Source organism: Cucurbita pepo, chromosome LG05 (genome assembly GCF_002806865.2).
Source record: "Cucurbita pepo subsp. pepo cultivar mu-cu-16 chromosome LG05, ASM280686v2, whole genome shotgun sequence".
NCBI lineage: Eukaryota > Viridiplantae > Streptophyta > Magnoliopsida > Cucurbitales > Cucurbitaceae > Cucurbita > Cucurbita pepo.
In genome coordinates this window covers 7,170,021-7,183,263 of record NC_036642.1, presented here as the reverse complement: position 1 = coordinate 7,183,263, position 13,243 = coordinate 7,170,021, and the positions used below count along the sequence as shown (strand labels likewise).

Below are 13,243 nucleotides of genomic sequence, written 5' to 3'. Positions count from 1 at the left end.
AGAATAAGATGATCAACGGTGACCATCTTCACAAAATCCATCTAATCTCGACTCTCAACCATTGGATCTCCTCCAAAATTGGATATATTTTAGAACACTCACAGATCATCACATCCAACGGCTAGGATTCAAAACCAAGGTCAGTAAGGCTCTGATCGGAGTAGATATTTTCGACAGATTATCCAGAAAGTTCAATCTCCAAATCACGACGATTCTGGAGCTCTCAATGTCGGTTTAAGCTTCTCAAGTCTGAAGTTGAGGCAATAGTTTGGAACAAGAAACAAGCAAGGTTGAGCTCCCAATCGTAAGTTATAGGCGTTTAGATTTTGAGTCTCCTACTCTCGGATTTTTTTCAAATTCGAGAGTAGTTCTCCACCATTTCCTTTTAAACTTGTTCCTACAACTTCTAAACAAGATTACTCACAAATTCTATGAATGAATAGAGTGTTGAAAGTGCCCTGAAACCATTCCCCCAATCCAATCTGCCATTGAAGAGCTTCAAGAAAAATTCAAAATTCCAACTCGATGATACAAGAGAATTCGTTAAGCAAGGACGATCCCAATAAGTTTCTGCACCTCCAAGGAATGTTTCCATAGAAGATCACCATGAGAAATAACCTCAAGAACGTGACCAATTGAAGAAAATTAGTTTCGGGCTCAAATTGGGGGTAGGTTTCGAATTCCTATTTACGGTCCCTTTTCCTTCAAATTAAGGATTCCTTTAGCTTTAGAGGAATAAGTTTAGTAACTTTGATGAATAAATCGAAAGCTGAAACGTCGTAGAACAAGCTACTCAAGAGATCGAAAATTGGAGGTGTCAAGTAACTTGTAGATCGAGAATGATTTCTCAAAATTAAGGTCTCACACACAAAGTCATTCCTCCAGACCAATTCCTTTAGCTTGAGGGGAGAATAAGGAAGAGGTTTCATAAAGAAATCGAGCCTTGAAAATCCCTAGAATCGGCTGCCCAATAAGAAATTCTCTGTTTCAGCTCCGACGAGAAATCAATTTTTGGATGAACTTTGGAGACGAATATCTTAGGCTACGATCCATGACAAGGTGTGAAATCAATCCCTAGCTCTTCCTTGTAACACCATTTTTAAGTTTCATGAAGAAATTGAAGGGATAAACGGTGTGATCGGAGCTGTTGAATTCGAGTTTCAGACGGCAGCGCAAAGGATGCGCACGTCTTCTTCTTGTCTAGAGGAATAAGACGATGATGTGGCTGGTTCAATTGAACCAGCCATGTCAACCCAAAACCTGACCTTTCCTTGGTTTTTCTCAATTTTAATCCCCTTCTATACCGGTTCTCATAGAAATTTTTATGGTTTAAGAAACTAGACACAATAAGGAGTCTATGGAAGGAAATTTGAAATAATTCCGATACCAAAAGCTCAAGAATAGAAATCTCGAACATTGATGACAAGATAAGTAGCCACCTTGAACTTTTCTTAAAAAATACGTGTAGAAATTACTTGAATTTCCATATGAACCCTAAACCAAGTATGAATTAAGAATATATGAAAGAAAAACTCAAAGAAATGTGAGTTAAGGCCCTAAACCACAGGCTACCATAAGAATTATCGTAAGAATTATCATATAATTCATATATTATAACATATATATATCATAAACATATCGATCCATAAACAATTCACACATATCAATATATATGGCACGTNTTTTTTTCAAATTCGAGAGTAGTTCTCCACCATTTCCTTTTAAACTTGTTCCTACAACTTCTAAACAAGATTACTCACAAATTCTATGAATGAATAGAGTGTTGAAAGTGCCCTGAAACCATTCCCCCAATCCAATCTGCCATTGAAGAGCTTCAAGAAAAATTCAAAATTCCAACTCGATGATACAAGAGAATTCGTTAAGCAAGGACGATCCCAATAAGTTTCTGCACCTCCAAGGAATGTTTCCATAGAAGATCACCATGAGAAATAACCTCAAGAACGTGACCAATTGAAGAAAATTAGTTTCGGGCTCAAATTGGGGGTAGGTTTCGAATTCCTATTTACGGTCCCTTTTCCTTCAAATTAAGGATTCCTTTAGCTTTAGAGGAATAAGTTTAGTAACTTTGATGAATAAATCGAAAGCTGAAACGTCGTAGAACAAGCTACTCAAGAGATCGAAAATTGGAGGTGTCAAGTAACTTGTAGATCGAGAATGATTTCTCAAAATTAAGGTCTCACACACAAAGTCATTCCTCCAGACCAATTCCTTTAGCTTGAGGGGAGAATAAGGAAGAGGTTTCATAAAGAAATCGAGCCTTGAAAATCCCTAGAATCGGCTGCCCAATAAGAAATTCTCTGTTTCAGCTCCGACGAGAAATCAATTTTTGGATGAACTTTGGAGACGAATATCTTAGGCTACGATCCATGACAAGGTGTGAAATCAATCCCTAGCTCTTCCTTGTAACACCATTTTTAAGTTTCATGAAGAAATTGAAGGGATAAACGGTGTGATCGGAGCTGTTGAATTCGAGTTTCAGACGGCAGCGCAAAGGATGCGCACGTCTTCTTCTTGTCTAGAGGAATAAGACGATGATGTGGCTGGTTCAATTGAACCAGCCATGTCAACCCAAAACCTGACCTTTCCTTGGTTTTTCTCAATTTTAATCCCCTTCTATACCGGTTCTCATAGAAATTTTTATGGTTTAAGAAACTAGACACAATAAGGAGTCTATGGAAGGAAATTTGAAATAATTCCGATACCAAAAGCTCAAGAATAGAAATCTCGAACATTGATGACAAGATAAGTAGCCACCTTGAACTTTTCTTAAAAAATACGTGTAGAAATTACTTGAATTTCCATATGAACCCTAAACCAAGTATGAATTAAGAATATATGAAAGAAAAACTCAAAGAAATGTGAGTTAAGGCCCTAAACCACAGGCTACCATAAGAATTATCGTAAGAATTATCATATAATTCATATATTATAACATATATATATCATAAACATATCGATCCATAAACAATTCACACATATCAATATATATGGCACGTGCAAAACCACAGAGTTTGATTAGCTTAGGTAGTTTCACCAATTTATCCTGAATGAGAGTTCAATTTTTGTCATTTGTATCAAGTCAACCTATATGGACCCATAACATCAATTTAAGTTCAATTCTTTGTATTATACAATCTTTCATTGATATGAGAGACTTTATTTATTTATATATATATATATATATATATATTTATTTATTAAAGATTTCATTTTCGACGAGGAGATATGATTATTGTATTGTTTTTCAAAAAAATATGATTATGGTATTATCTCCTTTTAATTATGTTACAAACAATAAAATACTCTCATTTTTTCTTCTATATTTCCTCTTTAAATAAAATCTCACGAACTCTTCACTATTGTCCTTGTATTTAATTACTCCCATTTTTTCTTATGTATTTACTCCGTAAACAGAATCTCACAAACTTTCACTTTTGTCACCTGTCTTTAATCNTAAGAAATTCTCTGTTTCAGCTCCGACGAGAAATCAATTTTTGGATGAACTTTGGAGACGAATATCTTAGGCTACGATCCATGACAAGGTGTGAAATCAATCCCTAGCTCTTCCTTGTAACACCATTTTTAAGTTTCATGAAGAAATTGAAGGGATAAACGGTGTGATCGGAGCTGTTGAATTCGAGTTTCAGACGGCAGCGCAAAGGATGCGCACGTCTTCTTCTTGTCTAGAGGAATAAGACGATGATGTGGCTGGTTCAATTGAACCAGCCATGTCAACCCAAAACCTGACCTTTCCTTGGTTTTTCTCAATTTTAATCCCCTTCTATACCGGTTCTCATAGAAATTTTTATGGTTTAAGAAACTAGACACAATAAGGAGTCTATGGAAGGAAATTTGAAATAATTCCGATACCAAAAGCTCAAGAATAGAAATCTCGAACATTGATGACAAGATAAGTAGCCACCTTGAACTTTTCTTAAAAAATACGTGTAGAAATTACTTGAATTTCCATATGAACCCTAAACCAAGTATGAATTAAGAATATATGAAAGAAAAACTCAAAGAAATGTGAGTTAAGGCCCTAAACCACAGGCTACCATAAGAATTATCGTAAGAATTATCATATAATTCATATATTATAACATATATATATCATAAACATATCGATCCATAAACAATTCACACATATCAATATATATGGCACGTGCAAAACCACAGAGTTTGATTAGCTTAGGTAGTTTCACCAATTTATCCTGAATGAGAGTTCAATTTTTGTCATTTGTATCAAGTCAACCTATATGGACCCATAACATCAATTTAAGTTCAATTCTTTGTATTATACAATCTTTCATTGATATGAGAGACTTTATTTATTTATATATATATATATATATATATATTTATTTATTAAAGATTTCATTTTCGACGAGGAGATATGATTATTGTATTGTTTTTCAAAAAAATATGATTATGGTATTATCTCCTTTTAATTATGTTACAAACAATAAAATACTCTCATTTTTTCTTCTATATTTCCTCTTTAAATAAAATCTCACGAACTCTTCACTATTGTCCTTGTATTTAATTACTCCCATTTTTTCTTATGTATTTACTCCGTAAACAGAATCTCACAAACTTTCACTTTTGTCACCTGTCTTTAATCTTCCTTCTTGTTCTCGGTATTTATTTAATTCTGTTTTGTCTCGGTTAACATATATTCTCAATTTTTAATTTTGTTTACGGTAAGCTATTTTACATTTTAATTCTGTTTACTGTAGGCCATTTTACATGGATTCTGATTTTCTTTTCTTTCCTAGAAATAAAATGGCTATATATGATGAAACAACTACGGACATTTAAGTGATCATTGACATGAGTTCTTGTGGATCTAATAAACTTGACCTTCAACAAGTCATTTAGATGTGTGTATAGTTTAGCTAGCTCAATTTGAGTAGCAACACATCTCTGTGGTATGCAATCTTGCCACCAGTACGGATTTTATTTTGTGATCTTTCTCTCTAGATGGAGATAAACCCAGTGTGGGTTCATCATCGGTAAGGCTCCTTCTCGACTGTATTGACGACATCATCTTCACCCCTTCTGGTTGTTTGGTATTAGTTTGAATGATTGTGAGTTGGACTTCGTTACTACTAAGTATTTCGTTACGAGGCATGGGAATGATTTTGTGTTCAAATAGGAAATTCATCCCTAACACGATATCGAAGTTCTTAAGCTTGAATATTACAAAGTTGGTTTGTCCAATCCAAGTCCTCAGCTTGATCAGAGTTCTCTTTCCAACTTCTGAGATAGGTAGGGCTGTCGGATTGACGATTTTCATCTCTCTTGTGTATCGATGGTAAAGGATGTTTAAGTTTTTCACTTCGATCTCCATCATGAAGCTGCGAATGGTTCTAGAGTCGACAATAGTATTCTTAACTGCTTTATGGTTAATCTAGACCTAGGCATACATAAATCCGCGTTCGATTTGCTCTTTTATATTTTCCACTCTCACTCTCTTTTGGAGAGAAGAAAAACAATTTATGGCCCACACATGGGTTTTCCATGCTTTTGACTAGTGATGTTTCAACTTCTCTCGTCTCGTACTCAATTCAAATTTTACTTGGAAGACAGAGGGTTCTACCTTTTTGTGGGCACTTAGTTTCTAAGTGGACCTTCTTGCATATGAAGCAAGACGAGTGACCTTGATTGTGACCTATTCTGGCCGTGAGGTCTCCATAATGGAGTTCTACCTCTATGTTGGGAGGACTCACATTTCCCACCTCCATCTCCAAGTTGTCACCTTTCCTACCTTTAGAAGAGTTGGGTCGATAATTTTTATTACTTCACTTGTGGAAGTTTGGTTTTGCCTTACGTCTTAGGATTGATCATTGTTAAGGTCAAACAGACGTTCGACTGTAACATAGGACGTAAAAAGGTCTTGAAGACTTTGCCTTTCTCGGACATCTCAGGAATATCCAACATAATCCCAGAAAACTTCTTAACATAGTCTCAAATATCCCCAGTATGTCTCAGCTCCTTTAGCTTTCTCCTTGCTATTATCTCGACATTCTTTGGGAATAATCACTTGTTGAGTATTGTCTAGGCCCCTTGATACGTTCTTCCATCTAAGCAATATAGCTCGTTAAGTTATCCTCATGTTCGAAGCCGCCAACAGTTATGGCTTTCTCTTCTATTGACTCGACCCTCAACATTAATTCACGGATGGACATTGCCTCAAGATAGCCTACTATTTCATCGATCTTATCGGCTTTAGTAGCAATCTCGTTCATGTACGACTCCAAAAGCCTCATTTCATCTCGTTCATTGCCCAGTTGTTTTGTAGTGAACATGTTTGTTTACTACGATTCAAGGAGTTGACTTGACTCTAATACCACTTGTCACAATCGCACTCGTTCGATAGTGGGACAACTATTGTGCAATACTTGTTCTAACCCGGTGAACAAGTCAGTTGTGTGAAAATCGAACTCTGTGGACAATCTTAATGTATGATCAAGCCTGAGTCATGTTTGAGAAAAAATGTTTCATAAAACATGAACCAGTAAATGCATTTAAAACAATTTGAAAGAAATGAATATTATAAGCTAAAAGCAAATAAACAACAAACACAAGTTCGATAGCGTATAACTCGGGCAAGAAGAATTGACAACTAGTCACATCCCCTATAGTACATTTTAGGACATTTTAGCCCTTACAGACATAGACATGATTTTGGTGAACGGTCATACACTTCCCTATTGTCATGACAAGAATTGTAAGGATCTAGAGCTGCACAAGTTTGATAGCGTATAACTCGGGCAAGAAGAATTGACAACTAGTCACATCCCCTATAGTACATTTTAGGACATTTTAGCCCTTACATGATTTTGATGAACGGTCATACACTACCCTATTGTCATGACAAGAATTGTAAGGATCTAGAGCTGCACAAGTTTGATAGCGTATAACTCGGGCAAGAAGAATTGACAACTAGTCACATCCCCTATAGTACATTTTAGGACATTTTAGCCCTTACAGATATAGACATGATTTTGGTGAACGGTCATACACTACCCTATTGTCATGACAAGAATTGTAAGGATCTAGAGCTGCACAAGTTTGATAGCGTATAACTCGGGCAAGAAGAATTGACAACTAGTCACATCCCCTATAGTACATTTTAGGACATTTTAGCCCTTACAGATATAGACATGATTTTGGTGAACGGTCATACACTACCCTATTGTCATGACAAGAATTGTAAGGATCTAGAGCTGCACAAGTTTGATAGCGTATTACTCGGACAAGAAGAATTGACAACTAGTCACATCCCCTATAGTACATTTTAGGACATTTTAGCCCTTACAGATATAGACATTATTTTGGTGAACGGTCATACACTTCCTTATTGTCATGACAAGAATTGTAAGGATCTAGAGCTGCACAAGTTTGATAGCGTATAACTCGGGCAAGAAGAATTGACAACTAGTCACATCCCCTAAAGTACATTTTAGGACATTTTAGCCCTTACAGATATAGACATGATTTTGGTGAACGGTCGTACACTTCCCTATTGTCATGACAAGAATTGTAAGGATCTAGAGCGGCTACATATTAATTGATTTTATTGCGTTACAATTGAAAAAAAAACATAAAAATAATACATTATTATACATAAATTATCCACCAACACTAAAAAGAGTGTGGGAATTAGATAGGATGAGATCAAATTCAAATCCAACGTAAGCATACATAATTAAATCACAACATATATAAATATAGATATTATAGAAAGCCATTAGTTTTGTTATGATATCAAACCACCAGTGTACGGCACGGTGGTCGGCGGTAGCCATTGATCTCCACCCAAGAACGGAGACACCGTGAAGTTATTAGCCACGGTGGCGTTAATCAAACCGACCGCCCATTTAGCCCGCCGCGAAGTGTCAGATCCCGGCCCCGAGTTATTAAACTCAGCATAATACGACGTGTTCAAATTCAAAGTCCCGTCCCACACATTCCACCCTGCTGGGTCGATAAACGCATCGATAAACGACTGCATGTAAACTGTTCGAGCGTACTCCTTCCACGGCCTACCGAAGTAGCTCTTGATGGTGGGGCTGGCTGCGAGCTGCGCAGTGGGCTTGATGGTGCAGTTGTGGATGGAGATTCCTGTGTTTTGATTTGGGTCAGTTCGGCCTTGAGCGGTTATGACAATGTATTGGCCTTTCATAGGGAGGCGGGCGTAAATGTTGCAGTTTTGGAACACCACAGCCGCGTCTCCCAAAATAAAGTCTATAGTTCCGTAGATGTCGCACTCTCTATAAAATTGTCGAAGAGAGTGAGGGTAGAGAGTGTCTTGATACCCTTCGAATATGCAACTGTAGAACGTCGTCATGTCGGCACTCACTCGCAATGCCACGGCTTGGAATTTGTTGGGTCCGGCTGTGTTGGTGATCGTCAGGTTCACCCCGAAAAACCCTGTTCCCTCCACAACTGCGAGCAATAGAGAGATTTGAAATATTTATCACTCAATTAATCACAACTTTATATTAAACAAGGTTAGGAATAACAGTGGTACGATATTGTCCACTTTGAACGTAAGCTCTAGTGACTTTGCTTGAGGCCTCGTACCAATGGAGAGTACTCCTTATAACAATCCTCAACAAATAATTCACGGTGAAGAGTAACTCACTAACGGTTCCGCTATTGAAAGTGGTAGAGCCATCGGGGACGTTTTTTCTGCCGGTGATGATGGTTTGGTTGTTGCCTTCTCCAATCATCAACACGTACTTTTTGTGTTTGGGAACCATCACGCTCTCGTTGTAAACTCCGGCAGTGACGAAGATCAAGAAATATCCATCGGCGGCGACGGAGTTGTTGGGAGCTGCCTGAATGGCGGCGTTGATGGTGGTGAAGTCATATGTTCCATTAGGATCCACCGCAACAATACCTATAAAACAAACAGAATAAATAAAGTATCCCAACAATCCCATCGAACAAAGTATCCGCCCTCGAACTGCGTAAAAAATAAAAAAGATTTTTTAATTTCAATTACAAATTATTACCATTGACCAAAATTCCATCATCTTCATTAGAATTGGTTTGAAGAAGCCTCCTAGCCGGTGGCTTCCTCCTATGCATCAAGCGCTCATAATAGGCACGGTTTTTGGGGGACATGTTGAGCTTCAACTGACCCTTTCCACGCCCAAAATGCTTCATCTTTGGGACATGAGGAGCCTTGACATCATTAGAAACCCAACCCATTTTGAACAAAGAAAGGTACAAACTATAAAGCTTTGTATCGAAGGAGATGGCCTTCAACACCTTATCAACCGAGCCCGAGCCCGAGCTCAGCAGCCCTTCGTAACAAGTGTTTTCATTGGTGATGACTGCGCTAAGCAACGATACCATCTCATCGGCTTTATAGAAGGGAAGGGCGTTTGTGGTGGTGGTGGTGGTGTTGACTGTGGGGAAGGTGTTGGATAGGAAGTCGAGGTTAGCCGCAGCGAGGGAGCGGCAGTCGTGGAGGGCAGCGAGGGAGGGGAAGAGGGCGAGGTGGGTGTCGACGAGGGCAAGGAAGGAGCGTGCATGGGCGAGGGCATGGCGGAGAGTGAAGCGGCAATGGGAGTGGACGGTGGCAAGGGAGTTGGGGAGGAAGGCTTTGCAGAAGGATGGAGAGGTTGTGGAATGGCAGATATCCGCCGCCGGAACTGGGCTATGGATGGCGGAGGATGAGAAGGAGAATAGGTAGAGGAGAGTCAAGAATGTGAGGAGGGAGATAGCACTTGAAGAACCCATGTGTTCTTTTGGCTTTGATTCACAATTGAAGTTCCCTCACTATCACTTATTTATAGGAAAAAAATTAGATTCGGATTCGAGACCGGTTTTTTTAATATATTTTATCTTCATTCACATGCTGAGCATAAACTCCGGTAGCTTAGCTTTGTTTTAAGCTTCTCAAAAGGCCTCAAATCAGAGAGTATTCTTTAATTATAAAATCATGATCATTTACTAAATTAGAGAACGTGAAACTTTCATCTAACAGATAATAACGTCAAATAGTTTTTGAAATGGTTTTTGAAATGATGAGTGATATTGCAGGGTGGAGTTTTTCTTCTTCTTAATAATTTCTTAAATAATTTATTATTTAATTAAAATATAAAATATGATTTTTTTTATTAAATATTATATTATAATTTTAAAATTAGGATTATTTAAAAAGGAAAAAGGTCAAAAAAAAAAAAATGTAGAAGATATATTTAATTCATAAAGAACAAATTTTGGGGCTTGATTGCTTCTTTAGGCTTTTTCTTTTGTTTTTTAAGATGATAAGAATAAAATAAAAATTGTTCCATATGGTTGACTTAACTTTCCGTTCAACGCGACATGTAAACGTGTGGTGTCTCTACAAAAACGGGGTTGACTCACAAATACTAACCCATCTCACTTAAATTTTTAAATAAACCTAATTTTCTTATTTTTTAAATTTAGTTAAATTGAAGCAATAATGTAACGACCCTAAATTTCTACGTACTCAAATTCGCACAATATCCCATGTTGGTTGGGAGGAGAACAAAACATCATTTATAAGAGTGTATAAACTTTTTCCCTAGCAGACTCGTTTTAAATTCTTGAGGGGAAACCAGACANAAAAAAAAAAAAAAAAAAAAAAAAAAGCTAAAAAAAGACAATATCTGCTAATGATGGATAAGATTAAATTTGTCCTAGATTGTATAATTAAGAAGAAAATTATGGATATCTTAGTAAGAAACGCTATCTCTATTGCTATAAGTTCGCACCGACTTAAGATTTAAAGATTAGTTGTATTGATGAACGAGTGTTTGACCCAAATTTTGGAACTCCAAAACAATATTTAAAGTATATGCAAGTGGTGTGCATGTGCTAAGAACACAAACACAAGGGATGCTTAAGTTTGTAAATCTAAAACTGAATACTTTTTTTATTGATGAATTAGTGTTTGACCCAATTTTTATTCCAGAAAACAATGAAATCCAGCCAACTTAATTTAATAAACCCAATTGTTTATGGATTATGAGCCTTTTTGTTATTGTGTGACTTTGAAATCAAGCACACAACTTTTGATTTTAAAACACATATAAATGTTGGAAGTGAAGACGTATTTAAGAAGTTGAACAATAAAGATAACCCACATGCCTGCATGTCTTTTGGTTATGGACACTTCAATATAGATCTGTGATCGAAATTTCAAGATCTCAATTTTATAAAATACGATATTTTGTTGATGTTTAGGAGTTATCTAATCTTAAGTTCAACCCATTTTGTATTAATTTAACACGACTATATGTAATTGTATCTTGTAAGGGTATATACAGTAAACTGAACTATATATATATATATATTCCTTAGTCTGTGCTTTGGATATATACTTTCGAAGTCATCAATATAAACCTCTCGTCAATATTTCTGCATGTATTTTATCTCTCATATTCTTTGTGTTCATCTAGATTGAGTGTGTGAATTGTTGTGTGGTCCTAACAATTACGACTTTTCAAACAAAATTGAATTAGAGGGTGAAAGGAGGTTAAGGCTGAGTTACTAGTTAAAGGATATTGTCATTGATTATGCTGAAATCTTTTCTCCGGTTGTGAAATTAACTACTATACAAATTTTGTTTGAGTATTGTTGCAATGGAGAATTTTCATCTTTGGCAAATGGAGGTAAAAATAACATTCTTATATGGAGATCTATATAAAGCAACGAGAAAGGTTTGCAGCTTTAGGCAAGTAACACATGGTGTGGAAGCACATTACGAGCTTGTATGAACTGAAACAATCATGAGAGAGTAGTACAAGAAGTCTGACTCATTTATTTGCAAGCGCGACTTTCAAATGAGTGAAAATGATCAGTGTTGTTACTTCAAAAGATACACGAATTGGCTTATTGTTACTCCTTTCCTCAATTATCTCCCTTCAACGAACCATGGTAGAAGTTCACTTAGTGCAAAATGAAAACAGACAAACAAAAAAAAATGTCAGATCTGATTAAAGAATATGGCTTTACGTAGATTTACCCGAGAATGTCAGAATAGAATAAAATGTCACAATGTTAGTTAAATCTTTTCTTTGATTTTATCCCTAATTTTGTTACTTTATTTATATTTAGATTTTAGTTATAAATCAAATAACAATAACTATTTAAGGAGTTATGTAAGTTGCTTCATCATATATAGCCATTTTATTTATGGGAAAGAAAAAAAAATCAGTAAAATGGCTTAAAGAAAAAAAAATCAGTAAAATGGCTTACTGTAAACATAATTAAAAATTGGGTCATTGTCTACCTGTAAAGACTCGTAATCTACGACGTGAGTCGAGACATCCAAATTAAGGGCGAAAAAGAACAATCTCATGTTCCTTTCGTAAATATGAGGTAGGATGCTTACTTTACTAACAATCATATGTCATCCCGCACATCTTTATACTATGGCTGAGGCCAACCGCTAGAAATTTCCTTAACTTCTAAAAGCTCTTAATGTTCAATATATCGTCGCGCGTGGGCCAATTATTTCCTCTTAGTGACCAGAGCTACTACGCTCTCTGAACAAATGCTAAGGATTTTGAAGTCCTAACTTAGTAGTTCATGTGTCTATGGATCGATCTAACTGAATTTTGCTAAATTGTCTTATCCATACTCTTAGGAATTGCAANCTCCAAGGTGACTTGTTTTCTTCCTTTAACTAGATCATGACTTGATTAGTCTTTATGTATTACTTTATCCTTCAAGTCATAGACTCCAAACCTTGCTAAAGTATATGACAATTGATCACTCTATCTGTACAACCTTGAAGCTTCCTCTGAATATTTTCTCCTACAATCGTAGTGCGTAAACATCCCCAATAGGAGGATTATTTCCTCCAATTTCTTTGTAACATCAAGGAGGAGGGAGGTAACAAAGCTCTCCTCTAACACTTATATTGCATAAGTATAATAGATATTATTGTACGTAGTAAAACTCAAGATACTTACAAATCAGTTTTCTGTACCTATCATGCCACTTAGTACTCATAATAAACTTTGATTTCTTATAAAGGGTATTTAGGGGTAGTTTCGTCCTTTTCCTTAGAGTTCATACCTCAAACATGTTCTAATCCCCTTGTAAAATCTCGCATACTTACCCTTAAGGTCATACATGAGTCCAAGTTTCTTCAACGTTTGGTGTCCTTTAGAATCTTGAAAACATTTTAGAATTATTACTGGGATATTTTGGTCATTTACCACCCCAATTC

General features: G+C 36.3%; 1 protein-coding gene across 1 annotated transcript; it reads right to left on the bottom strand.

Moving 5' to 3' along the window:
* Window positions 1-7,783: 7,783 nt before the first annotated feature.
* Window positions 7,784-9,777, bottom strand: LOC111796206 (probable pectinesterase/pectinesterase inhibitor 20). The gene is made up of 3 exons (XM_023678953.1): window positions 9,045-9,777; window positions 8,672-8,929; window positions 7,784-8,472 (listed from the first exon to the last, which is right to left on the bottom strand). The coding sequence occupies exons 1-3, from the start codon at window positions 9,775-9,777 to the stop codon at window positions 7,784-7,786; spliced, it is 1,680 nt and encodes a 559-aa protein (XP_023534721.1).
* Window positions 9,778-13,243: the final 3,466 nt, after the last annotated feature.

Bases quoted from the DNA above. Each gene is read 5' to 3' on its own strand.
- LOC111796206 (XM_023678953.1), bottom strand. From the start codon at position 9,777: ATGGGTTCTTCAAGTGCTATCTCCCTCCTCACATTCTTGACTCTCCTC. The intron at 8,930-9,044 runs GTAATAATTTGT...TTTGTTTTATAG, and splicing joins TGATGGAATTTTGGTCAATG to GTATTGTTGCGGTGGATCCT. The intron at 8,473-8,671 runs GTGAGTTACTCT...TATTGCTCGCAG, and splicing joins TTTCAATAGCGGAACCGTTA to TTGTGGAGGGAACAGGGTTT.